The sequence below is a fragment of the Diceros bicornis genome, chromosome 24, assembly GCF_020826845.1.
Source record: "Diceros bicornis minor isolate mBicDic1 chromosome 24, mDicBic1.mat.cur, whole genome shotgun sequence".
Classification (NCBI taxonomy): Eukaryota; Metazoa; Chordata; class Mammalia; order Perissodactyla; family Rhinocerotidae; genus Diceros; species Diceros bicornis.
Genome location: NC_080763.1, coordinates 22,865,383 through 22,892,681, shown reverse-complemented (window position 1 = coordinate 22,892,681; position 27,299 = coordinate 22,865,383). Strand labels below are relative to the sequence as shown.

The window sequence follows — 27,299 nt, the reverse complement described above, 5'->3', positions numbered from 1 at the left end:
CAGTGCCTCTCACTCCAATCTCAACCAGGCTCCAGCCCTTGGGTGTGACCATGCTCTGTCCCACTGCCATGATGTGCTTGAATCTGCTCTAAATGAGAACAATGTGCTAGAATGGTTCCTAGCAGTCTGGAAAGTGTGGTTGGCACAACCACAGCTGTGTGTGACTGCCAAAATGGGTCTTCCTGGTGCGAGGCTATGATGGAGAGTGTGAGGGTAGGCCTGGGTTCTGCTCCTGTCTTGTTTATAACATATGACCTCAGGGAGAATCTGCCCTCTCCCCTCTCAACACAGCCCACTCCCCTCCCACCCAGATCCCCTGGCCTGTACTTCCTGGAAGAGGTAGAAGAGGCGTCTTGAAGTCAATGACAGGTGAGAATGAAGGTGCCATTTAAGAAGCAAAGCAGCAGCTCTTGGCCTGTGGTCAATACCTCCAGTGGAATTGAGTGAGAATATGCACAGCCAGGAGAGAGGCTGCTCTGAGCCTGGGAGGCACAGCGCCCCACTAGACATCTCTGGAGAACAGACTTTCAAATCGTAGAAACTTAATCACATGGTCCTATAGTATAGTGGCACAGGGAAGAAGCAAAATCATCTCTGCAGAGGACTAATGGAGGAAGGCAGGAATATTAATGAGCATCCATTAAGGCTCTCTCTCTTTCCCTCAAGCCTAAGGAAATAAGATATTCGAGTGTAAGAGAGGGAGAGAGCCTGACAGGAACACCAAGAAAAGACCTGCTGGTTACATAGTGGTCTGGCTTCCTTTCATGAGGCCAACAGCATGTGCCTGTCTGTCACCAGGCTAACCTGGGACCCATGAGGGGACAGGGAGAAGACTGGTTTTCAGTTCCTGCATGGTCAATGTGTAGGGCGCGTGGCTTCCTCCTAGAGGTCCAGGAGGAGGACTCTGGGATCTTCTACCGCTGCCTTGATTTTGCGGAGGAAAGTCACAGCCTCTCTACCATCGATCAGCCGGTGATCGTAGGTCAGTGCCACGTACATCATGGGCCGCACCTCCACCTAGAAAGGAGAAGTTGACAGGTTTGTCTGCAGCAGGGCAGAGAAAGCCCCGCTGAAGAAGGGAGATGAGAAAGCACAGCTCATAAGAGAGTTCCCAGTTCCAGAGCCCTTCCTATTGACTTTGCTTCTAGATACTTAGAATATTTTTAAAGACCAAGGCTTACGCTTAGTGCAAAGCTCCCACACTCAGAAGCTTAACCAAGAAAATACGAGTCTCCTCACAAATGCCTTTTTTTTTTTTTTTGTGAGGAAGATCAGCCCTGAGCTAACATCCATGCCCATCTTCCTCTACTTTCTATGGAACGCTGCCACAGCATCGCTTGACAAGTGGTGCATCGGTGTGCGCCCAGGATCTGAACCTGTGAACCCTTGGGCCACCGAAGTGGAAGGCACACACTTAACTGCTGCGCCACCAGGCCAGCCCCACAACTGCCTTTTTAAAACACATTCTCCCCTCTTACTGATGTGTTGTCTACATGGAAAGTTTCTCCTTCAGTTCTGGCTGTCTGCAGCTTCTTTTTTAGGGTTGTAATTAAAAAAAACTTTTTTTAACCTGGGGTCCACAAATTGTCTGAAATAGCATGCAAAGTTGGGTGTGTGAGCATTTTCAGGGGAGAAGGTCTATGGTTTTTGGATTCACAAAGGAGTCAGTGAACCAAAAAGGTTCTAAACACAGGAGTCCCAGAAAACATTTTCCTACCAACATCTCTTCCAACACCCACTCAAGACCCTTTGACCTCATTCCCTGAACTCCCGGAGAACCTTTAAGTCTTATCAGACAACTTGACAGCTCGCAGACTGCTCTGCATTGTTCCCTTCTGTTTCCTGGGGGCAAGGACCATGTCTCCAGCTGTATCCCCCTACAGCAACCTGGAGAATGAAGCTTGTTGACTGGCCCCAGATGAAGGAGCAAGCTTTCTTAGCTCAATGGTTCTCAAACTTTAATGTGCATCAGAATCATCTGCAGTTTCTGCTTCAGTAGGTCTGAGAAGGGGTCCAAGAATGTGCATGTCTAACAAGTTCCCAGATGATGCAGATCCACACACCACAATCTGAGAATCAGTGCCTTAGCTATTAATTAGAAACTAAGAGATGGAATTTATCCCTGAAATTATAGTGAATGTTTTATAATTAGCATTTAGATTTCCCCCTCCTCATCACCTAGCTGCTAAGACTTTAGCAGTGATGGTTCCTACCTTGCCTCCCACGGCCACTGGCCTATCAAAGATGCCGTGCATGCCCAGGATGGCAGACTGAGGGGGGTTGATAATGGGTGTTCCAAGGAGCGAGCCAAAAACGCCTCCGTTGCTAATGGTGAAAGTACCACCATCCATATCTTCAATGGCAAGTTCATTCTTTCGGGCCTAAAAACGAAGATTTCATAATTGACATATCAAGTTAACCAAGCTTTCTTTACCTAAAGGATGTCCAGAAGGCTTGTATCTGAGATCACGTTGATCTACTGTGTCCAAGTTCTAGCTTCAGCATGCAAGTTGTTTAGCTGAAACGCCTGTGACTAGCGTTCCACCAGAGAAAAAGAGGACTTCAGGACCTTTTCTTTTCCCAGCAGGTCTCATCTGATGAGATCTTCAGTTATGAGAGTATGCTAAGCTCCGCCAGATATCCATACCTCGGCTCTTGGGGGTGACTGCCGTTCTCAGGGGATGTGCACTTCTTACGGAACAAAGTGAGGCTCCAGCTCACAGGGGAGCCCAGCCTTCCCCAGGCTCTCTTCCCTGACCTGCCCAATAACTCATATACATGCTCCTTCCTTTCTATTTTACCTTCTCTCCCAGTTCACTGATGGTTCGCTCAATGTCGGCATAATTCATAGCTTCCACATTCCTGATGACGGGAACCACCAGACCCTGATGAGAGTGGAAAGCTGTGTTCAGTTGCAAATTAACAGTACCCTTTATAGTTACAACTCCCTTGACTCAAGCCAATGGTCTGCCCTCCCCAGAACATCTCAATTACTCAATGTGATTAACACAGTCTAAAATATTTAGGCTTGACATTAAGATAAAAGAATGTGGTATGGTCAAAAATAGGTTACTCTTTTACTAACGCCCTTCTAAAAAGACAGAATTACAGAAAGGATCTCCCCCAGGGGTCTGCTTCTTCACACTGATAAGGTGAGAGTCTAAGACCAGAGCTGCCCACTTTCTGCCCCAACATACCCGTGGGGTGGCCACTGCAACACTGATGTCAATATAATCCCTATACACCACCTCTTTGGTTGCATCATCAATCACTATGAGAGAGAAAACACATGTTACATACAACCCCCCAGGCCTCGGTTAATAAGGTAATATTTGAACAGAGTAAAAATCCCCAGTGCTTGGTACAGTGGGGGCTGACCAACCAGCACAAAACCCACTTCCTTACAAGTGGTAGGGAACTTATTACTCCCATGCCAACCAGTTGTAACATCTCCCAAGTGCCCTGACTGAGCCTGAGTGGAGGAGTATCCATTTCTTTGGCAGCCCTCAAAGAGCTCAGTACACTGGCTCCCATAGGATAGGTATGCACTAAGTTCTTGTTAACTAATTCCACTCAAGCCTTCCTTTAGCTAACTGCTAGGTTGAAGAAGTGCTCCAAAAAAGGCAAATTAGCAAAGTAGGCGGGGGATGCTGCCCATTCTGCTGTCCACTTTCAACAAGGGGCAAGGGAAGCCTCTTTCTAGGAGACTCAAGAGGAAACAGGGTGGTTTCTAGGTGACTTAGGAGGAAGCAGGGTGGTCTGGCTTTAATATGCTAGCTTGAGAGAGCACACCAGCAGCTGAAAATTTAGGTCTAGTGCCCATGAGAAAATACTCATGAGAAAAGGCTTGGGAATCATTTTCCACAGAAAGTCTACGCTGTACTGTTAGGTCAGACACCCAGGAAAAGCATGTCAAGTGAGAAAGAGGCCAAAAGAATTCTTAGAAATTCCTACATGTATGGGCAGGCAGAAGAAAGGGATGGAGAGAGCCAATCAGGAAGCATGAGAGGATCAGAAGAAATAAGGAGGTACACATCTGGGCAAAACAAAGACAGCCCTTCTACCTAGGGGACTAAGATGGAAGGGACTAGGGTCTCTATTTGTAGATCTTTAGGGACCCTGGCATTGCTGAGGGTTGCCAAAGTGTCACTGTCCCCTCTCTAATCTTTCAGGGAACAGAGAACTGATTTAATAGGAAGAAGAACTGCTTGGTAGGTCAACATTTCAACGATGCAGGTGAGCAAAAAGTAAGGAAAACAAGCACCAAGTCCATGAAAGAAGGGCCAAGCCCAAGACCTCCCAATGAGGTCCACTGACCAGAAATCAAAGGTCACTCTGGAGCCTTGCCAAGTGTGGAAGTCAGACCCCAAGATTTAGGGTTTAAGAGAAGGCGGGCGCTAGCCAGAACATGAGCTTCCACCTTGACATGAGAAGCCTGGAGAGCTGGGCTGGCTCAGAACTGCCTGTTGCCAGAGCAGCTGCGAAGCTAGGCACCAGGAAGAGAAACTATTCTGTCCAGCTAGTGGGGAGAAGGTAATTAGGATGCTATTTCAGGAAGGTGAGTCATGAAATCCCTGGGGAAGACACTCATGTTTTCACAGATATGAAATAAAAAGCCTTGGTCTGTTGACCCCCATCTTTGTGTCTCTGTCTGTAGGAGCAGGTCTGTGTTCAAACACATACGTCCCAGGACCTCTTGTGATTCTGGCCACCGCAAACTCACCTGCATTTACAACAGGCTGCTCTTGCAAGGCAAAGGCTGAGGCCTTCACAAATGCCGACATGAAGCCTAGTTTGAGGTTATGTTTCTTCAGAAAAGCATCTCTGTGCCGAGCCCTCATCTCCTGGATGTTACTGCAAAAACACATTACAAAACAAACTGACCACAAAGCCTTGATTTTGACTTTTATACCAATTTCTAACTCCATGGACACAACTGGGTAAGCTTTTTTCCCTCATTCTGGACCATCTACCTAAGTTCAGGTTTTGAAATAGTCCACTGGGGGCTGGCCCCATGGTATAACGGTTAAGTGCACGCGCTCCACTGCTGGCAGCCTGGGTTCGGATTCCGGGTGCCCACCGATGCACCGCTTGTCAGGCCATGCTGTGGCGGCGTCCCATATAAAGTGGAGGAAGATGGGCAAAGATGTTAGCCTAGGGCCAGTCTTCCTCCGCAAAAAGAGGAGGAGTGGCGTGGATGTTAGCTCAGGGCTGATCTTCCTCACCAAAAAAAAAGTAAAGAAATAGTCCACTAGAGGTCAACACAATAACCTTGTTCCTTTACAAAACTGGGATACAAAGTCCAATCTGTCTTTAAGGTGGGTTGAGCCCTTCACAGGGCTCCTTCATATGCCAGAAGTCACAAATTACAGTGACCGATAATATGAACAAGAGATCACATGGCACACCAACATTCTTGCTCTAGATGAGCAAGTGATTTCTAGCTACACTAAAATCATGAGCTATCTACCCTGGGAAAAAAAAAATTTTAAGCATCAAGTCCACAAAATAAGCAATATTCTTTTTATTTCTTGTTAGAATTAGTTTTAAAAACACCATAAAACCTGATTATGACTTCCTTGTGACATTCTTCCTATCTCTTAATTAGTGAAAAACAAAAAGAAAAAAAAAACCAAACCCCACAAGTGTATGGGCTCCATGTGAGCAAAAGCAGTCATGACTATATAATGGATGAGTATACAGCATTCTTTTAGGCTCATGGGAAAGTCAGCAGATTCATTCTTCATCTCCCCAGAATTAGCAGTTTCATCTGCTTGGTCCTTCCAACAGGTGCTAACACCTACCACATGTGAGGGTCAATGCTGGACACGAAAATACAAAGATAATGAAGACACAGCTCTTGCCCTTAAGATTAGTTTAAAGGACATGGTTTCCTTGGTATTTAGAAAAGTGGCCATGTGTGGACCTAAGCTTTTAAAAGTATGAGTAGCAGGGCCTCTGAGAAGCCTTCGCAATGTGAGGAGTCCTTTGTTCCTTCGGGGCTGGTTGCTCTATATACATACCACACACATACTGCGGAGTGAATGGGAAATGGTTTTCCCATCATTTTGCTGCAGAAACCTCAGTATTTATGGGAATACATACAGTTCCATGACGGAAATTGAATTTAACTTTATCTCAAGCCCAAATGCTCAATTCTCCCTTTCTCCCTATAATGGCCTAAATCGACATGAGCATGAAAGATGGTATAACTTCAACTCCCCCCTTTAGACCTTTTGTTTTTGAAAAAGGAAGTTTTCCTGGGGGAACTGATTGGGTTTAAAATGTTTGTTTTCCTGAGTCTAACCTTATTTAGTGCTAGGATTACCACCCTAAAGACATTACTGGTTCCCAAGACATAAGAGCTGCAGAAGAGGGAAAGAGAAGTGATGAACATCTCTGCTCTCAAAACTGCCCAAGTGCTATTGTCATGTCATTAAGTAGTTTCTATTTCAGAGCTCTGCCCTTGGAGGCAGAGAATGGGACAACAGGAAAGAGAAGGAGGTCTCAGAAAGGCCCCTTATGGGTTAGCTGATCAGCACAAGACCCAAAGGGCACTCAATCTAAACCAGATTACTGACTGCAGCGAGACCCCAGGCCATCGTTAAGTGACACCTCGATTAGCTGCTGAAAGGAGATCCAGCTATTGCATTTACCTTCCAAACAAAGCTGTTGGGCCAACTGCATCTTTCAAGGCCATAAATATTTACATGTTTTGTCTTAAGGAATTGGGTAGAATTTCAAAGTCCAATTCAATTTATGTACAATTTAGCCCTAATGCACTGAAACATAAGCTGCAGCCTTTGGGATGCATTAGTCAAGGTCCTTCCCTACATCCTATGGATAGGACAGAAATCTTGAGCTTGAATAACATCCAGTCGTTTTAGGGAGCTTCAAAATAGAAGGGATGACATCTAGTGAAATAGGCCACAGAGCCCTACTCTGTGAACAATGCCACAGTACACTGTCAATAAACCACTGCCTTCTCTATACTTTTCAGACCCATTCCAAAGGAAAATAAATTTCCCTAATGAAAAGTAGATTAGCAGACTAAACACTTAAGACAAAAAGAAGCAAAGAGATGGCCTGAAGACTTGATGATTTACCTTCTGAATTAAATATAAACTCTTTCCCTGGCATTCAAAACATTTTGAAATATGGATAAAAGTTACCATTCTTTCCTACACTTATTTCCTCACAGCAGATATTTCTCAAATGTATCTTGTACTTTCCCATCTGTGTCAGGTCCATATTGTTAACATGGTCCGGAATGACCTTCCTCCACAATGCTACCTGTGTCAAAATGCTAACGGTTCTTTAAGGCCTATTAAAACTCTCTTCCCTCCAGGAAGCCTTTCCTGACCCTACCCTCCCTACCTCAGCCCCCTACCTCAAAAACAAATGATCTCATTCTCTTCTCCATTTCATACTCTTTGTATCCTTTTGATACTTTTTTTTTTTCTTTTTCTTTTCTTTGGTGAGGAAGGAAGATTGGCCATGAGCTAACATTTGTGCCCTTCTTCCTCTATTTTGTACGTGGGTTGCTGCCACAGCATGGCTTTGATGAGTGGTGTAGGTCTGCGCCCAGGATCTGAACCTGCGAACCCTGGCCGCCGAAGTACAGCATGTAAACTTCACCACCACGCCACCAGGCTGGCCCTGTGATACTCATGTTTCTAGACTTTACTTTGTGTTTATCCAAACCAAATAGTAAGCTCTTTTTCACTCATCTTTTTTTTTTTTTGATGAGGAAGATTAGCCCTGAGCTAACACCCGTCGCCAATCCTCTTTTTGCTAAAGAGGATTGGCCCTGGGCTTACACCTGTGCCCATCTTCCTCTACTTTATATGTGGGATGCCTGCCACTGCATGGCTTGATAAGCGGTGAGTAGGTCCGTGCCCAGGATCCGAACTCATGAACTCCGAGCCACCGAAGCAGAGCGTGCAAACTTAACCACTACGCCACCGGGCTGGCCCCTCTTTTTCACTCATCTTTGTATCCCCCTTAAATGCGGTATAATGTCTTATACACAGTAAGCCCTCAAAAAATGTTAAATTTAACTACATTCTCTTCCCTACAGTGCTGATACTTGTAAACATCAAAATCTTGAAGAAAATAAGTCAGTCAACAATTAGCTCACTACAGAAACAGGTATAGTGAGTTAGCCCCTATAGTTAATATTCTGAAGTTTTTCTCTAAAAACACAATTTGCTTTCCATTTCACTATCAAAGCTGGAAAAGGTGAAAGACGACAAGCCTATGCCTTTTCACCCACCCAATTCTGAGTCGCTTAGGAACAGTATAAGCAGCAGTCACTGTGAGAAAGAGCAGGGTGTGGTGCCCCGGCTTTGGGCATTCTGTCAAGTGGTTCTCCATCCTAAGGGGTAGGCCCAGGCATAAGCCTTATTGGCCTGGTTGCCCTATTTCAACTTGGCAACTCAACATTAGTCATCAGAGTTTAAGACTATTACTAGCCTCATTTATCAGAAATCACAAGATTCAGGTATAAAATTCCAAAAGGCTGTTTTTTAAGTCATAGAGGAGGCAGACATAGTATTAGGAAAGTCAACTAGAGAATGAAACCAGTGGGTCACTCTGTGTAAGTCAACAAGAAATGTAAACCAGTACCTCCTCCCTGATAAGTTAGTTTTGGAATCAGCACTAGGTAGGGACTGGGGCAAGTTCAAGTGTTCTCCAAAAGAAAAGGCACAGGGATTACAAGACATAGTGCTCTCACCTCATGTCAATCTCATTGAAAGTGGTCAGCATTGCACATGTATTCTGGGCCTCCTTCAGACGCTGAGCAATGCGCTGCCGCATTCTGTTCATTTTCTCCTGAAAGTGAAAGTGGGATAAGTACCGACAGTCTGGTCTCTGTGGATCAAGCACTCCCTACTAGTCTGAGGGAGCACTCTGCCTGCCAGGACTGGATGGTTAAGGAGTACAGGATCTAAGTACAATGAGAGCTCCAGGCTTCCTCTTTCCTGGGGTGGCCCTGCTCCTGAGCAAGAACAAGGAAACACAGACAAAATCTACTCTCTCAGATGCACCTAAAGTTTGACCAAGAATGCAGGCTCAGGAAACGGTTTGATTTAAAAACCAAAACCAATTTATGAAAAGGAAGAATGTGGTATAGGGCTAGCCAGCTCAAGAATCATTACAAATAGGGCAACTTCTGGTGATAAAGACTTGCATGACAATAGCTACTTGTGGAATGGAAACTTATAAGCAACAAACGTTTGAGGCTGTAGTATTTTTAGGAGATATTGTCAGGCAGAGGAACCCACACTCTTGACCATACTTCCTTGAGGTTTTATGCCTGCTCCTGACAGCTACTGCTACTATGTAGCCCTCAGCTAAGTATCCCGGACGCATAGGAATAGAGCTCACCAAACCACCTCTCTGAAGTGGGAGGGAGAGGGTGCGTTACTAAGCTACCATCCCCTGCAAATACTTTACTCACCCAAGGCATTTCACTGGTAGCATAACAGAGTGGGAAAAACCACTGGACAAGTATTGAGAAGACCTCAGGTTCTAGTCCTATCATTTGACAGTTATGTGACTGTGAACAAGTCACTTCCTAAATTCAGTTTCCCTGTCAAGACCAAGAGAGTGAGCTGCCAGCCATTCAATGGTAAGCACCACCATACTCACACTCCACTAATCTCAACACTGCCTCTCTGTCTGTTTCCTGGAAGTGGTCCTCAGTGGCTTACCCGATGTTCTGAACGCAGACCTTTGCCAGCTCCTGGCTCAGCTGCTGGAGGAGCAGGAGTGGGTTTTACTGCAGACACTAAAAACCAAGAGAGGGGGAACAGCTGCATCAGAAAATGAAAGAAACATTTACTGAGTATGTGCCAGTGCTTTCATACTGTACTGTCATTGAATCCTCAAGATATTCTGAGGTGTATCAGTACCATTTCCACTTCACAAATGAACGATCTGTATCAGAGGACCTGGGTTTGCACCCAGACTTTCTGTTTACAACTGTGTGACTTCTGGCTAGTTACTTAACTTCTCTGGTATTAACAATCTACTCACAACTATTAACTTCTCTGGTATTAACAATTTGCTCACAACTATCAACTTCTCTGGTATTAACAATCTGCTCAGAGAAGTTAAGTAACTAGCCAGAAGTCACACAGTTGTAAATAGAAAGCTTGGGTGCAAACCCGGGTCTTCTGATACAAAGTCTAGAGTTCTTTCTACAAAGCAGCCAACGGAGCCTATTCAGAGTGATTATTAGTCTCAGACTTTACCCTGGGAGGGAACATGACATTAGATGAAATATTCTCCTCCCATATAAAGACACATGGGAGGTGGAGGCTTACCCGGTTTGCTAACAGGAGGTTGTGAGGGAGAGGGCACTGGCGGCATCTGAGTGGGTACGGATGCTGGGGGGGGAGGAGGAACTGCTGTAGGCTCTGCTTTTGGGGCTGCAGCAGCAGGAGCTTCGGCTGGCTTGGCCTTGGCAGGAGCAGCTGGAAAACAAGAAAAATAGATGCCACTGGCACTGTCTGGAATGTAAAGCAACCAAATTGCAGATGCAAAAGCTCTATCTCCAATCAATTAACAAATGTTTACTGGGTATTTGCTATATATGCAAGGCACTATGAGACACACACAATGATATAAGGCACTGTTCTTCTATTCCCCAGGGCTCCTACATGTCCTTTATCAGATAACTGACTTAATTCAGCTGCCTTCCTGATTTCACAAATTTCTATTGATCATCAAATTCAGCAACTACTTTCAAAGCACCTACTAAGCCCATGGAAATGTAACCTTCTAAGCAAAATAAACCCATGGAATTTAAGAGGTTGAAACACCTACATAAAAGTAACCTATCTGTAGTGATAGTAATATTGACAGTCTCACCTTATATTTTAACATAACATCTGAAAGCATACTCAACTATTAAAAAATAAAAGTTGTAAATAATCAAGGGCTCATTTAGACTTAAGAGTTCAAGGCATTTCATCCAAGATGTCTCTCATAAATCAATAAAGCGGTTAAGCAATAAACTCACAACTTTAAATTAGATGTTTATTTTTAATTTACCCATCTGAACATCATATCTGGTTTTATATTTAAATTAGAAAAACATTCTTTTAAGGAATGAATGATCAGAAGATGGAATTCTTCAACTGGAAGAATAAATCTTATTCTCTAGCCTTCTACTGTACATTCTTTCCATTCGGGGCTTCTGGTCTTGCCCTGATCGAGCTCATTGATGCACTCGACCAGCTCTCTGCTTAACTATTTTAACAATGAGAAAGAAATAGATTTTACTAGTTACAGCATTTAACTAAGAATCAGAAAAAGTTATTTTCTTTTCTGATCTCTAATAATGACTGTGAGGTCCAGGACAAATTCATTTCCTTATTTCTCATTTCTTCCCAAGAGAGATACCAATCCTCTCTAGGAATGTTATGAGAGAATAGATGTGAAAAAACTACACTGAATTCTCCATAACTGCACCATGAAATATTGCTTCTTCTCACTTTAAAAGTGACTCTCAGCCATGGCTGTGTATCAGAATCATTTGGAGAACATTAAAAAAAACAACAAAAACTATGATAGATAACCAGGATCTGATAATCCCAGATTTAATATATCAGAATCCCTGGGCCATGGAGTCTAGGCATTTGCATTATTTTCAAAGCCCCCACGTGGTTCTGATGGCAGGGTTGAGGAGGGGAAAAAAAAAAAAATCACTGTCTTTAGAATCTTTTTCATTTCTATTATATCCTTAAGAAAAGGTCTAGTCTAGAAGAAAGTGGCATGATATATTTAAAGTGGTAAAAGGAAAAAACCCACAGCCAAGAATACTCTACCCAGCAAGGTTATCATTCAGAATGGAAGAAGAGATAGTTTCCAGGACAAGCAAAAATTAAAGAAGTTTATCACCAAGAAACTAGTCCTACAAGAAATGCTAAAGGGACTTAAGGGGAAAAGAGAAGACCACAAATAGGAAAAATTATCTATTTCCATGATAAGAGGGTAAAGGATACAAACTCACAAAAAAAGAGGTCAGATATGATATCAAAAACATAAAATGTGGGAGGCGAGAAGTCAAAGAGTAGACCTTTCAGATAGAGATCAAACTAAAGAGACCATCAACTTAATATAGATGGCCATATACACAGGTTACTATATATGAACTTCACGGTAATCACAAACCAGAAACCTATAATAAATACACAAAAAACTAAGAGAAAGGAACCTAAACATAATACTATAATAAATACACAAAAACTAAAGGAACCTAAAACATAATACCTATACTAAATACACAAAAAACTAAGAGAAAGGAACCTAAACATAATACTAAAGAAAGCCATCAAACCACAAGGGAAGAGAGCAAGAGAAGAAAGGAACAGAGAAGAACCACTAAAACACCGAGAAAAAATGTTAAAAAATGGCATTAAGTACATACTTATCAATAGCTACTTTAAATGTCAATGGACTAAATGCTCCAATTAAAAGGCATGGGGTGGCTGATTGGATAAAAAAACAAGACCCATATATATGCTGCATACAAGAGACACATTTCAGACCTAAAGACACTCACAAACTGAAAGTGAAGGAATGGAAAAAGATACTCCATGCAAATGGCAATGAAAAGAAAGCTGGGGTAGCAATATTCATATCAGACAAAATAGACTTTAAAACAAAAACTGTAAGAAGAGACAAAGAGGGGCACTACACAATGATCAAGGGAACAATCCAACAAGAGGATATAACACTCGTAAATATCTATGCACACAACGTAAGGGCATCTAAATACATAAAGCAATTATTAATAGACATAAAAGAAGAAATAGACAGTAACACAATAATACTAAGGAACTTTAACACTCCACTTACCCCAATGGATAGATCATCCAAACAAAAGCTCAATAAGGAAACACTGGCCTTAAATGACACACTAGAACAGATGGACTTAGTAGATATATACAGAACATTCCATCCAAAAACCGAAGAATACACATTCTTCTCAAATGCACATGGAACATTCTCCAGGATTGATCACGTTAGGCCACAAAACAAGTCTCCATAAATGTAAGAAAACTGAAATAATACCAAGCATCTTTTCTGATCACAACGGTATGAAACTATAAATCAACTATAGGAAGAAAACTAGAAAAGTCACAAATATGTAGAGATTAAACAAAATGCTACTGAACAATAACTGGGTCAACGAAGAAATCAAAAAATACCTGGAGACAAATGAAAATATGACATGCCAGAATTTATGGGATACAGCAAAAGCAGTTCTAAGAGGGAAGTTTATAGCAATGCAGTCCTATCTCAACAAACAAGAAAAATCTCAATCTAACAGTGCACTTAAAGGAACTGGAAAAAGAAGAACAAACAAAGCCCAAAATCAGTAGAAGCAGGGAAATAATAAAAATCAGAGCAGAAAAAAATGAAATAAAGACTAAAAAAAATAGAAAAAAAATTAATGAAACCAAGAGCTGGTTCTTTGAAAAGATAAACAAAATTGACAAACCTTTAGCTAGACTCACCAAGAAAAAAAGAGAGAAGGCTCAAATAAGTAAAATCAGAAATGAAAGAGGAGAAATTATATCGGACACCTCAGTAATACAAAAGATTATAAGAAAATACTACAAAAAGCTATATGCCAACAAATTGGATAATCCAGAAGAAATGGATAAATTCTTAGAATCACACAACCTTCCAAAACTGAATCAAGAAGAAATAGAGAATTTGAATAGACCAGTCACCAGTAAGGAGATCAAAACAGTAATCAAAAACCTCCCCAAAAATAAAAATCCAGGACCAGACGGCTTCCCTGGTGAATTCTACCAAACATTCAAAGAAGATTTAATACCTACCCTTCTCAAACGCTTCCAAAAAACTGAAGAGGAGGGGAAGCTTCCTAACTCATTCTACAAAGCCGACATTATCCTGATACCAAAACCAGACAAGGACAACACAAAAAAAAAGAAAATTACAGGCCAATATCACTGATAAACATTGAAGCAAAAATCCTCAACAAAATACTAGCAAATCTAATACAACAATACATTAAAAAGATCATACACCGTGATCAAAACATACTACAAAGTGATAGTAATTAAAACAGCATGGTACTGGTACAAGAACAGACACACACAGATCAATAGAACAGAATTCAAAGTCCCGAAATAAAACCTCATATCTACGGGCAGCTAATTTTTGACAAAGGAGCTATGGACATACAGTGGAGAAAGGAAAGTCTCTTCAATAAATGGTGCTGGGAAAACTGGACAGCCACTTGCAAAAGAATGAAAGTAGACCATCTTCTTTTGCCATACACAAAAATTAACTCAAAATGGATCAAAGACCTAAAGGTGAGACCTGAAACTATAAGACTCCTCGAGGAAAATATAGGTAGTACACTACTTATAAAGGGATCATCAGCCATAAAGGGATCTTTTTGAATTCCATGTCTACTCAGACAAGGGAAACAAAACTAAAAATAAACAAGTGGGACTTCATCAGAGCTTCTACAAGGCAAACGAAACCAGGATCAAAATGAACAGGGAACCCACCAGCTGAGAAAAAATATTTGCAAACCATATATCTGACAAGGGATTCATCTCCATAATATATAAAGAACTCACACAACTGAATAACAAAAAAACAAACAACCTGATCAAAAAACGGGCAAAGGAAATGAACAGACACTTCTCCAAACAAGAGATATGGATGGCCAATAGGCACATGAAAAGATGCTCAACATCACTAATCATCAGGGAAATGCAAATCAAAACCACACTAAGATATCATCTTACACCCGTCAGAATGGCTATAATCACCAACAAAAACTAACAAATGCTGGAGAGGCTGTGGAGAAATGGGAACCCTAATCCACTGCTGGTGGGAATGCAAACTGGTGCAGCCTCTATGGAAAACAGTATGAAGATTCCTCAAAAAATTAAAAATAGAAATACCTTATGATCCAGCTATCCCACTACTGGGTATCAACCCAATGAACCTGAAATCAACAATCCAAAGAGGCTTATGCACCCCTATGTTCATCACAGCATTATTCACTATAGCCAAGGCATGAAAGCAACCCAAGTGTCCCTCGACTGATGATTGGATAAAGAAAATGTGGTACATATATACCATGGAATACTACTCAGCCATAAAAAAAGACAAAATTGTCCCATTTGCAACAACATGGATGGACCTGGAGGGTATTATGTTAAGTGAAATAAGCCAGACAGAGAAAGACAAACAGTGCATGATTTCACTCATATGTGGAAGATAAACCAACACACAGACAGATACAACTGTCTGGTGGTTACCAGGGGCTAAGGGGCTGGGGGGGTGGGCACAAGGGGTGGAGAGATGCACTTATATGGTGACTGACAAAAATAATGTACAACAAAAATTTCACAATTAAAAAAAAAAAGATCATACACCATGATCAGGTGAGATTTACTCCAGGGATGCAGGGATGGTTCAACATCCACAAATCAATCAACGTGATACACCACAGTAATAAAATGCAGAATAAAAATCACATGATCATCTCAATAGATGCAGAGAAAGCACTTGACAAGATACAGCATCCATTTATGATAAAAACTCTGAATAAAATGGGTATAGAAGGAAAGTACCTCAACATAATAGAGGCCATATATGACAAACCCATAGCTAATATCATCCTCAATGGTGAAAAACTGAAAGCTATCCCTCTAAGAACAGGAACCAGACAAGGATGTCCACTCTCACCACTCCTATTTAACATAGTATTGGAAGTCCTAGCCAGAGCAATCAGGCAAGAAAAAGAAATAAAAGGGATCCAAATTGGAAAGGAAGAAGCAAAACATCACTATTTGCAGATGACATGATTTTATATAAAGAAAATCCTAAAGAATCCACTAAAAAACTTTTAGAAATTATAAATGAATACAGAAAAGTTGCAGGATACAAAATCAACATACAAAAAATCAGTTGCATTTCTATACACTAACAATGATGCAGCAGAAAGAGAAATTAAGAATACAATCCCAGGGCCGGCCCCGTGGCTTAGCGGTTAAGCGCGCGCGCTCCGCTGCTGGCGGCCCGGGTTCGGATCCCGGGCACGCACCGACGGATCGCTTCTCCGGCCATGCTGAGGCCACGTCCCACATACAGCAACTAGAGGGATGTGCAGCTATGACATACAACTATCTACTGGGGCTTTGGGGGGAAAAAAATAAATAAATAAAATTATAAAAAAAAAAAAAAATACAATCCCATTCACAATTGCAAGAAAAAGAATAAAATAAAATCAATGCTGAAAGAAACTGAAGACAACACAAAGAAATGGAAAGATATTCCATGCTCTGAGATTGGAAGAATTAACACAGTTAAGATGTCCATACTTCCTAAAGCAATCTACAGATTCAATGCAATCCCTATCAAAGTTCCACCAACATTTTTCACAGAAACAGAACACAGAATCCTAAAAAGACAACCTAACAACTGGGAGAAGATATTTGCAAACCATATATCTGATAAGGGCTTAATATCCAAAATATATAAAGAACTCATACATCAACAACAAAACAACAACCCAATTAAAAAATGGACAAAAGACCTGAACAGACATTTCTCCAAAGAAGATATATAGATGGCCAACAGGCACATGAAAAGATGTTCAACATCATTAACTATCAGGGAAATGCAAATCAAAACTACAGTGAGATATCACTGCATGCCCCCCAGAAGGGCTATAAGTAACAAGACAGGAAACAAGTGTTGGAGAGGATGTGGAGAGAAGGGAACTCTCACACACTGCTGGTGGGAGTGCAAACTGGTGCAACCACTATGGAAAACAGTATGGCAATTCCTCAAAAAATTAAGGATAGAACTACCATATGATCCAGCTATTCCACTGCTGGGTATTTATCCAAAGAACATGAAAACACCAATGCGTAAACATACACGCACCCCTGTGTTCACTGCAGCATTATTCACAATAGCCAAGACTTGGAAGCAACCTAAGTGCCCATCAAGGGACGAATGGATAAAGATGTGGTATATATACACAATGGAATACTACTCAGCCATAAGAAACGATGAAATCCAGCCATTTGTGACAACATGGATGGACACTGAGGGTATTATGCTAAGCGAAATAAGTCAGAGGGAAAAGGTCAAATACCATATGATCTCACTCATAAGTAGAAGATAAAAACAACAACAAACAAACACAAAGAGACAAAGATTGGATTAGTGGTTACCAGAGGGGAAGAGGGGAGGGAGGAGGGCAAAAGGGATGATTAGGCACATGTGTGGTGATGGATTGTAAGTAGCATTTGGGTGGTGAACATGATATAATCTATGCAGAAATAGAAGTATAATGATGTACACCTGAAATTTATACAATGTTATAAACTAATGTGACCACAATAAAATAAAAAAAAAATAAAATAAAAAAAAGGTCTAGCATAAGAAACATACATGGAAAGAACTGAGCATTATGAGGTTTATTTTTTTAATATCCTTTTCTTCTAGAACTTGACATTTAAACTTCACACTATATAAATATCACCCCTCCTATTCCCTCAACTAAGGGCAGCTGGAATGCCAAACAGTCTTTCAGGTATCAAGGAATTAGTACATTATGCTCAGCCCCAATTTCAAGGGGGAATACTGGAGACCTTGACAACCTGGAGAACTTGTTTACCGTCAATTTTCCTGAGTGTGAAAAGAGGAGTGCCTCCTTCTACTTTTCCCCCATCAGGTACTAAAAGAGCTTCAATGACGCCATTTGCTGGTGATGGAACCTGCACAGATGTCTGGAAAACGAAGACAGAGGGAGAAAGAGTCCAATTTTTACTCAGCATTAGAAAGTTAACTGTACAGAATCTCAAATATGAGTCACAACAGTTGCAACACTGATATACAAAACCCTGCATATAGAAATGCCAAGGCCACACTTTCAGAGTAAGAGTAATGACAAGTCAATGCTACTGTGAGGATTCACCCTTTCCGTCCTTTCTCAGAAACATTAAACCAATATTCAGTTAATCTGCTTCCAAGTGATACATGAAGGACAACGGGAAACAGCTCATGCACCAAAAAAAAAAAGAAGGCTACAAAACTAAAACTACTAAAGTACATAATACATACACCTAGAAGGATCTAAAATTAAACTTCAAAGCTTTCTTTTTTAAATGAGCTCTTCTAACACATTTACAACTGAGGTTAGAGCCAGTTAAAAAATTAGCTTTAAACATTAACAGTCAGCCCCTGTTTCTTTCATTAGGTTAAGAAACCAAGGGGAGACATGAAAAATGGGCACTAATATAGGACAAGCCTACCTTGTCAGTTTCAATCTCACAAACCACTTCATCTTCTGCAACTGTGTCTCCAACAGCTGAAAAGACAGTCAAAGGCTATCTGTTAGGGGGCAGCCTCCAGTAGCCACAAAATCCCTTTTGGCAGGTGTGTTACAAGACCTCTTTCCTATAGGGCCAGGAGACAGCACATGGCATGTAGAGAAAAGGGTGGAGCCATAGGTCCCACTGATTATCACGGTGAGAGAGGGGACTTGTAGAAAGTGTTTAAACTTAAGAAGTGAGAGGCCACTAAATCTTACCTTTCTCCCACCTGACATCCCCCTCTGTGACAGATTCTGCAAATGCTGGGGTTTTGACTGTAATCACATCCTCCTCTAGGAAAAGAGCAAAAAAGAAAATCACAAGTAGTCTATATTTTTCCTTTAAAAATGTTTGTTTTTCTTTAGTTAAACTCAGTGGATTGTTGCTCTTCCTAGTAAAACTCCATTCCCAATAAGGCAGGTACTTACTGCACACCGCCGTAGTTCTGAAGAAGCGAACGCTGAAGACACTACTGCTGTTAATGCTACAAAAGAAACATAAAAGTAAACTCCTTTAGCAGCTGAACCACTCACATTTTAGTCTAGATAAGGCACACCATGGATCTTCCGTTTAAATCAGTGATTCTTGACCAGGGGTGCCCATCAGTGTCACCGGGGAGAACTTTTTCAAAGCATACATGCCCAGGCCCCATCCCCAGAGATTCTGACTCAGCAGGTCTAGAGCAGAGCCTGAATGACTTGGGTACCTTAAGTAGTGAGCTCCTTGGGTGAGTCCAGGACCCTGTGCTGCAGTGAAATGCCGGCTCTCAAAATATAGAGACTTACATCTGGTTCTTTGAAGAAAAAGATAAGCATCTTGGTCCTTTTGCACACCCACCAAAAGGACTTAGCTTCCTGAGTAGGTTTTTTTCCTTAACTAAATCCAAGTGAGATAAATTGCATGCCCTTGGGGTATATGCCATTGTGCCATACAACAGAATTTCTCTACCTAGAATTACAGATTTAGATCAGACAAGGCAGTAAGATGAGATAGTTAACTTGGAAGTAAAACAAAGGTTATATGCAAAAAAACCCCACAAAAACAAACCAAAAAACTCATAGTATCTCCTATTCTGTTCTCTTACTAAGAGGCAGCACATCAGTCCAATCTGGACTCATTCAAGAGGAACCTCAAAAGACCAAGGTATTTTTTGATATGGCACTAACTTCAAATAAGGTAAACGGAGAATGATATCACCTTGTATGCACAAAACCATTAACAGTGGTTACCTCTGGAGAACAGGAGACATGGGTATATACCGTACCTATGGTTATCTGTCACATGCATACACATTTTGGGAGAGTGATTTGGACTGACAGGGAGTTTCTACATTTCAAAATTGTTTGAATATTCTACAACAAGCACCTTTATAATAGAAAAGTAAAACAGATTTAAGTTTCCTTTTGATATTTTAACCTTTATAACATCAAAATAACCATAACATCTATGTAGAATCAAGAGAAAAAACATGTTATAGAAAAAATACAGAACACAAAGTTTTCTGCATAAAGTTTATAACTATGTATGAGTACAAGCTCATGGGCAAGAACTAAGGGGCAAGGTGCAAATGTGGAGACTGCTCTGTGAAGATACTCAAGAAGCCGCAGCACTGGCTGCCTCTGGGAAGAGGAACTTGGTGGCACTGGAGGACAAGGATAAAGTCTTCTCATGGATACTCTTTTTACTTTTGAACTATGTAAATGTATAACCTATTAAATAAAAACATAAAACCAAAAGTAGTTTTACAAGAAAAGATTTTTAAAATAAAGTGGGTACCTTATTCACAGAAAAAAACCAAAACACAGCACAAAAACAGATATTAGGTTAGGGTGATACCCTACTCTACTGTGTGACCTCACCCCTCAAAGTTTAGGTTTTGTTTTTGTCTTAATAATTTACTTTCAAATAGTAATTTGTTGTATTTATTGCATAGAGATTTGTAGTTGCTCCAATTTTCATTTACATGGCAGATAAGGAGTACATTTTGAATCTAAATAATTTTTTAAATTATAAAAAGTATTAGATGTTCACTGTAGAATATTTGGAAACAGCAAAAAGAACATTTATAATAGGATTATACTGTACAGTAGAAAATGGAATCATTTTATAACCTGCTTTTTTCCCACTTACCATACTGCAAACACGTTAACATGGCATAGTTTAACCAATCCCCTGTTTGTCAATTTTGAGAGAAATCTGGGTATACCAGGAGTTCTTCAGTCTAGATTCCTAGAAATGGAACTGCTAGATCAAAAGGTACACAGAGTTCAAAGACTTATGAATGCCAAATTGCCCTCCAAAAATAACGCAGGAATTCATACTTCTAATACAGAGTGCATCATTTTCTCAATAAAAAAAAAATTCCATTGTGATGCACAGAGAAGGAGCTAATCTGCTGACCCTTCATTTTGAAGATTCTCCCTACAGAGAAAGTAGCTTGATAGCTGTTTAACAGGTAACTAGAGAGCATCCTCTTACCACCACCCTGCAAATGCTTGGAATACAAAGTAGCATTAAGCAACATTCATAAGCAGAAGTTAATGTGAAACACACGTGTGGCCTTTCTCCAAATGCTGCATGATGCAATAACAGCATTCCCTCCAAACTAGTCAAAGTCGCAGGACTCAACCGACTAGTCTTTTGCTTTTACTGTTTCTAAAATGAATACGCTACCAAGAGGATGCTCTCAATCTCCACAATAAATATAACCTCCAGCCCTTTGGCTGCACTTGTATCCAACCAGACTATTTAGGAGCACCCTTCTATATCTATTCCCATAAAAAGAGGGTTCCAACTTCACTTTCCTTATAATTAAAACACCTGAGGATAGGCACACTCCTGGTCTAGCACTTGACATGGGGCTGAAGCTCAAGGTCCATCACACATAATAAATTAACATCGAGGTTAGGTCTAGGGACTCAATATAACCACCTCAATTTCCAGGCCTGGAAGCCAGTGAAGAAATCAGATGGTGAAATTTAGAACTGGTATCTTAAATATCCCGTGACCACAAATCTGTGCTCCCCAATGATACTTACACAATCTTCCTGCTGTCAGGGTAACCTGGTCCCTGACATAAGGAGACCCCTGCAAGAAACAAAACAACTCTTAACCAAAGAAGTCTGTTCACCCCCTAACTCTGAGATACAGCAGGATCAAGTGCAAACAACAATACAATCTTCAACACACAGAGTCCTGCTTCTCAAACTTTTCCACCAAAGTAACCATAATGGCAGAGAGCAACGGGTATGTAGGGTTGAGAGTGGGTATGTGTTTGAAGAAGAAAGGTGAGAATTCTAAGGGTAAAGCCAGAGGTAGTTTTATAATCTTATTTACCTTAAAATACATAAACTTTCATTATTCCAATGTTTTCATAATAAAATGTCTCTACTTCCCAAGTCTTCCAGTACAATTGAAGCTTGAGAAAGACACGTGATGGCTTAACCTGTGACCACACATAACCTAATCTTAGAAGCAGGGGGATATTTGGTCTGGGTTTCTGTTTCCCTGGTAACTTAAAATGTACTGAGCTGGAAGTCTTACTGCCTGAACCGTATTAGCAAAGACAGGGCTACTTTAGACCCAGGGTCTCCAGCTTGTTTTGCAACTGAGCAAATCATTATCCCTCTTTCAGTATGGTATTGTCTTCCCACCCTCTTCCTGAGGTCTTCCACTCTGGTCACACTCTACAAGGTGGGAGCCCCTTTTCTGCCCCACCAACTGTCCTTTATCACAGATAACTGCATTTCCCCAACTGACAACTAACTACTACAGCTGCCTCACCTGAAGATATTCTTTCATATGTCTTATTTTTTCAGATCTTTCTGAGCCATGGGCTCAGGAGACACCAAATGGGAGCCAGCTCTTTCTTGCGCCCACCTCCTCAGAGTTTCAGAGTCAAATAAGTCACCTCTTTGTCCAGCAGCCAACAACTCTGCAGCACAAATCCCAAGTTTAGCATGTCTTTGAGCTAGAACAGCCAGCAGCCTATAGTGATTTTTGGAACTCTGAGTCCAACTTAGAATTTATCCTACAGCAAGTTTCATTTGTACAGTCCTTTAGGGTTTATAAAAAGCTTTCACATAATAACCTCATTTTGGTTTTCACGTCTCACAACTCCCTGAAGCGAAACAACCATCTGCCATTATTCCCATTTCACATATAAGTAGGGCTTCCAGAGGTTAAGTGACTAGCCCAAGGTGAAGCCCTGAGCCACGATGCAAACCTCAAGTACAAGGCTCTTGCCATTATCCTGCCAGTCTATAAAATGGAGAAAACGTTTACTGACATTTTTTAGGATTTCCAGTTAAAAAGAATATTTATTGGGCCGGCCCCATGGCTTAGCGGTTAAGTGCGCGTGCTCCGCTGCTGGCGGCCCGGGGTTCAGATCCCGGGCACACACCGATGCACCGCTTCTCTGGCCATGCTGAGGCTGCGTCCCACATACAGCAACTAGAAGGTTGTGCAGCTATGACATACAACTATCTACTGTGGCTTTGGGGGGAAAAATAAATAAATAAAATCTTAAAAAAAAAAAAAGTTTATTATTGAGAGTCCACTATGAGCTAACACTGCACTAGGTGCTATGTTTTCATGACTCTTAGGATAAAGTTCAAAAACTTTACACTTTCCTGTACTGTCAGCTCTCCCTATCTTTCCAGCCAGACAGGCTTCCTTTCCATTTCTATGACCAGTCAAGTCCCTTCCTGCCTGAAAACCTTTGCACAAGTAATTCCCTTTGCCTGGAATATAGTTCTCTTGGCTAACTCCTATGTATTCTTGAAGACTTGGCTTAAATGTCACTTCTTCAAGGAAGCCTTTACTGACATTCCCACCGCACTCTCCACCCTCTCAAGCTGGGCTACATCATCCTACCCTCTCATTACACCCTACACTTCTCTTTCACAGTCATCACAATGTAATTATGTCCTTATGTGTGCATAAATGTATATTTGCTGTCTCCCCAGGTAGCACCTAAGATCCTTAAGAGTAGGAACCATCTGTATCCCTGTCCCTTAGCACAATGCCTGGCATGTAGTAAGAACACAATAAATGATCTGTTGAGTACAGGAGTAAACGATAACATGATGGGTTAAAAGTTTAGGCTGAGGAGTCAGGCAGACCTGGCTTGACCAATAGTTGGCTGAGTGACCCTGGTCAAGGCACTTAACCTCTCTTAGCCTTGGGCTATGCATTTGTAAAACAGAATACCTCTCTTACTGTTTCTTGATGATTAACTGAAAAATTCACAGAAAGTACTCAGAACAATGCTTAGCACACAGAAAGCCCACAATAAGACTGACTCATTCAACAAATATTTATTCCAGCTATATAAAAAATTATTGAGATATAATCTAAATTCCTTCCAATAGTCTCTACACCATCTTCTATCTCATTTAATTAAAATGCTCTGGCCAAATCACCTTTTTCTCCAGTTTTGGAGCACTGACAAGCTTTTTCCTTCCCCAAAGACTTTGTACATGCTATTCCCTTCCTCCTGCTCGTCACTGTGCTGGCTCTGTCACAGCCTCCAGGTCACAGCTTTAATGTCACCTACTAAAAAGGCCTCTTCTGTCCACCTTCATTTGTTTCCTTCTCAGCATTTAACCAAAATTCATGATTGCTCATTTGTTTAGCAATTTACACTTTGTCTTTCCCACTAGACTGTACACTCCAGGAGGGCAAAAATTGTCACCTGCTGTCTCGGGTGAGCGCTTAGCACAGTGCCCGACATGCAGCAGAAACTCAGTAGCCATGTGCTAAATAAATAAATGACAGCTGTTATTATTAAATAACATTTTGTTTCACTCCTATCTATCTGAAAATCATGCGGAGAAACAGAGGCATTCCGATTTCCTCGCATACTGCTCTGCCCTGGAGGAGAACATTTTAGGTGACAGCGAGGGCAGAACTTACCAGGCAGGGAACGTCTCCCTAGAGGGCAGTTCCCCTGTTGAGAAAGAAGACATTATCGACGTCACCCGGGATAAACGCAAGGAATAAACAGCTCTTTAAGTACAGACTCAAAGCTGTTCAGGCGCTGGTGACAGGTGAATCTCATGACTCCAGACGTAAATGCAACAGCCAGGGTTCTCAGTCCCAGGCAGCGCACGGCGCCTGCCAAACGCTCTCAACTTCCCCACCGGACTGACACCCGCTGACTTTAACAGGAGAGGGGACGGCCCCCGGGTCCCGTCGGGGACTCCGTGGCGCCTCCTCCAAACTCCGAGTCTCGTGTCGCGGCGGGCGCTGCTCTGTGCGGCTCCCTGGCCCCGGCGCGGAGGGCGGGGTACGGCAGGGGCCGCAGCGCCGGAGGCCCGGGGAAAGCGAGGGGCCGCGGGGCTCCGCAAGACTGCCCCGAGGGCAACGGCGGCCCCGAGCCGCCCAGCCCGCGGCCTCCGCGTCCCGGTGCCCTTGGTGCCTGGCCGGCGCGCCGCGCCCCTGCCCCCAGGCCGCCCACCTGCCCGCCAGCGGGGTTCTCACCCACGGGGGCCCCCGGCCCGGCCGGACCATACCTTCTGGAAGGCGGAGAGCGAGCGGCTGAACGCCCGGGACACGCAGCGGGACCTAGACAGCATCGCAGCGGTAGCGGGGCCGAGGGCGGGCGGACACCGGATATAGGGCCCGGCAGCAACCGGAAGTGGGGCTGGCCGGGAAACCCGCCGCGCGGGGAGGGGTGTTCGGAGCGAACCACTGGCGGGCGGGGGGGACCGACGGGCCCGCCGAGGAGTCTCCGTCCCAGCCCGGCAGCCCGGGGGTGCTCTCAGAGCTCGCGGCGCTACCTGCCGGCCCGGGCCGGCCCTGCCGAAGGGGCCTACGACTGTCCGGCGACTCCCCGAGTGCAGCCCTCCCCGACCTGTCCGCGGAGCTGGCTCTGAGTTTGGCGCCCTTCACTCCTGGGACCCCGGGGCGCCGCGCGGTTCCTCCTCTGCTCTACTGGAAAAGAGCGATAGGCGGGGGCGGGCTGTGAACTCGGACCTTGGCGGACATGCCTGCCTGATCTTACACTTGTGTGGCTTTGGGCAGGTGACATTGCCTCCCTGAGCCTCGGGTTCCTCAAATGTAAAAAAAAAACCAGGTCATTTCCCTGCCTCCCTAACCCCGGAACAAAGAAACAGAGCCCCAAGGAACCTCTGAAGGGCTGCCTTTGCCCTTTTACCCAGCCGAGGATCTTCACCAAGTAGCCTTACTTCTGCTACATCTCCTGCTCTTCCCTAGTCCCTACTCAAACGCTCTCCAGCCAAGCTAATTGTTCCCCATATATTCTGTGCATTTTGGAGGCTGTTCATTTGTCGCTCCACCCCTAGAATATAAACTCCGTGACATTAGAGACTTTGTCTGTTTTGTTCACTGCTGTATCCCCAGCACTTAGAACAGAGATTGGTGTAGGTTAGGTGCACAATAAATATCGGCAGGCTGAGTTTGGGCCTCCCAGCTTTGGACATAGTTCTGCCTGCTGCCTTCAAAGTGAAAGCACATAGCACCCACCCCCTTCTCTTTAGTTTCCCCTCCCCTTAAGTCGCCAGGCCCTGAGTATTCACCTTTATAGCTCACTTTCCTAATAGAAAAGGTTTTCTGTAAGCCTCTGGCTGGATTAAGAATGAGTGAATGAGCCACTTAGTGCCTGCTCGTGTTGGTTTCTTTAGCTGAGTCATCTTGCTTCGTCCTCAAGACCTTTGTGGTGCCTTCGCTCATCCAAACTCGGAACGGCCTTGCACTGGAATTCTGGAAGGATGGGCAGAAGCCATAACTAGAAATAGAGAAAATATCCTTGCCCTGCTGCTGCTCCTGATCTAGTCTTCAGTATCCTCCACCTGGATTGTTTTAAAATCTTCCTAAGTGGACCTGGGCCTCCACGCTCACTTTCTCTAACCCATCCTCCACACCTGTGTCAAAGATCCCTCTGAAATGCAAATCTAATCCTGTCACTCCCCTGCTTAAAGTCTTTCAATTGCTTCTCCCTGTTGGTGGGATAAATTCCAAACTCTTCTCCTGGATCAGGCACATCTGTTAACCTGGCCCATGGCTATGCTGTGATCCTCCCCCCTTTCTCACAGGTGCTGAGCCCTAGTCCTAGGACACTGCTGGCCGTTGCCCCAATGTGCTATTTTACTCCTTCACAGCTTTGCCAGGTTGTTCCCAACTCCTGTTTGCTTAAGGCCTCAGCTCTTCTGAATCCTTTCCTAATCCCCTCTGGCAGAGTTAACAGATACCTTTTCTGAGCTTCCAAAACATTGTGTCTGTGTCTTTACGTCACATTGTAATGTCCTGTTTACCTGTATGTCTCCTCTCCTGGGCAGAGCAGCAGGAAGAAAGAGATGACTCGAGTCCAAGAAGAGTAATCAGGAGTTATGGCAATCCCTTGCAGGGGTTGATGTTAATATTTCTTAGATAGCTACTTAATTTTTTCAGTTTGAAATAATTAACTTTTAGGATTCTTATCTAAGAAGCTCAGGCCTGGATGATGTGGCAAAGCATTTCTTCTGGAGTTTCAGTGATCATTAAAGTTAATCTTAGGGCCGGCCCCGTGGTTTAGCGGTTAAGTGCGCACGCTCCGCTGTTGGCGGCCCGGGTTCGGATCCCGGGCCTGCACCGACGCACGGCTTCTCCGGCCATGCTGAGGCCGCGTCCCACATACCGCAACTAGAAGGATGTGCAGCTATGACATACAACTATCTACTGGGGCTTTGGGGGGAAAAAAACAAATAAATAAAATTAAAAAAATAAATAAAGTTAATCTTAGATGTTACAGTCTTAGACATCACACACGTGTGCACACATACATGCACAGTAGCGTGCAAAGTCCCTCTCAGAGGATAAAGGTGAAAATTGATTTCCTTGAGATTCACATATGAGCTTCCATAGAATCCAAGGTGCAACCCAATAAGCTCACACCCACTTCTGTAT

At 42.8% G+C, this 27,299-nt stretch overlaps 1 protein-coding gene across 2 annotated transcripts; it reads right to left on the bottom strand.

Moving 5' to 3' along the window:
- Positions 1–28: 28 nt before the first annotated feature.
- Positions 29–25,018, bottom strand: DLST (dihydrolipoamide S-succinyltransferase). Of its 2 annotated transcripts, XM_058567384.1 has the most exons (16): positions 24,908–25,018; positions 24,309–24,342; positions 21,431–21,479; positions 19,099–19,185; positions 18,821–18,876; positions 18,611–18,685; positions 18,333–18,388; positions 17,696–17,807; positions 10,332–10,481; positions 9,717–9,793; positions 8,738–8,835; positions 4,724–4,854; positions 3,198–3,271; positions 2,802–2,885; positions 2,214–2,381; positions 29–1,017 (listed from the first exon to the last, which is right to left on the bottom strand). In XM_058567384.1, the coding sequence occupies exons 1-16, from the start codon at positions 24,968–24,970 to the stop codon at positions 883–885; spliced, it is 1,449 nt and encodes a 482-aa protein (XP_058423367.1). In that variant the 5' UTR covers positions 24,971–25,018; the 3' UTR covers positions 29–882. The 2 variants fall into 2 exon arrangements, with proteins under 2 accessions (XP_058423367.1, XP_058423368.1); XM_058567385.1 differs by lacking the exon at positions 19,099–19,185 and having other exon boundaries at positions 24,908–25,015.
- Between the last annotated feature and the right edge of the window lie 2,281 nt (positions 25,019–27,299).

Coding starts and splice junctions, on each gene's coding strand:
- DLST (XM_058567384.1), bottom strand. CDS start 24,970: ATGCTGTCTAGGTCCCGCTGCGTGTCCCGGGCGTTCAGCCGCTCGCTC. Junction 18,877..19,098: donor CAAGGAGCTCACTACTTAAG/GTACCCAAGTCA, acceptor TTTCTTTTGTAG/CATTAACAGCAGTAGTGTCT. Junction 18,686..18,820: donor CAGAACTACGGCGGTGTGCA/GTAAGTACCTGC, acceptor CTCTTTTCCTAG/AGGAGGATGTGATTACAGTC.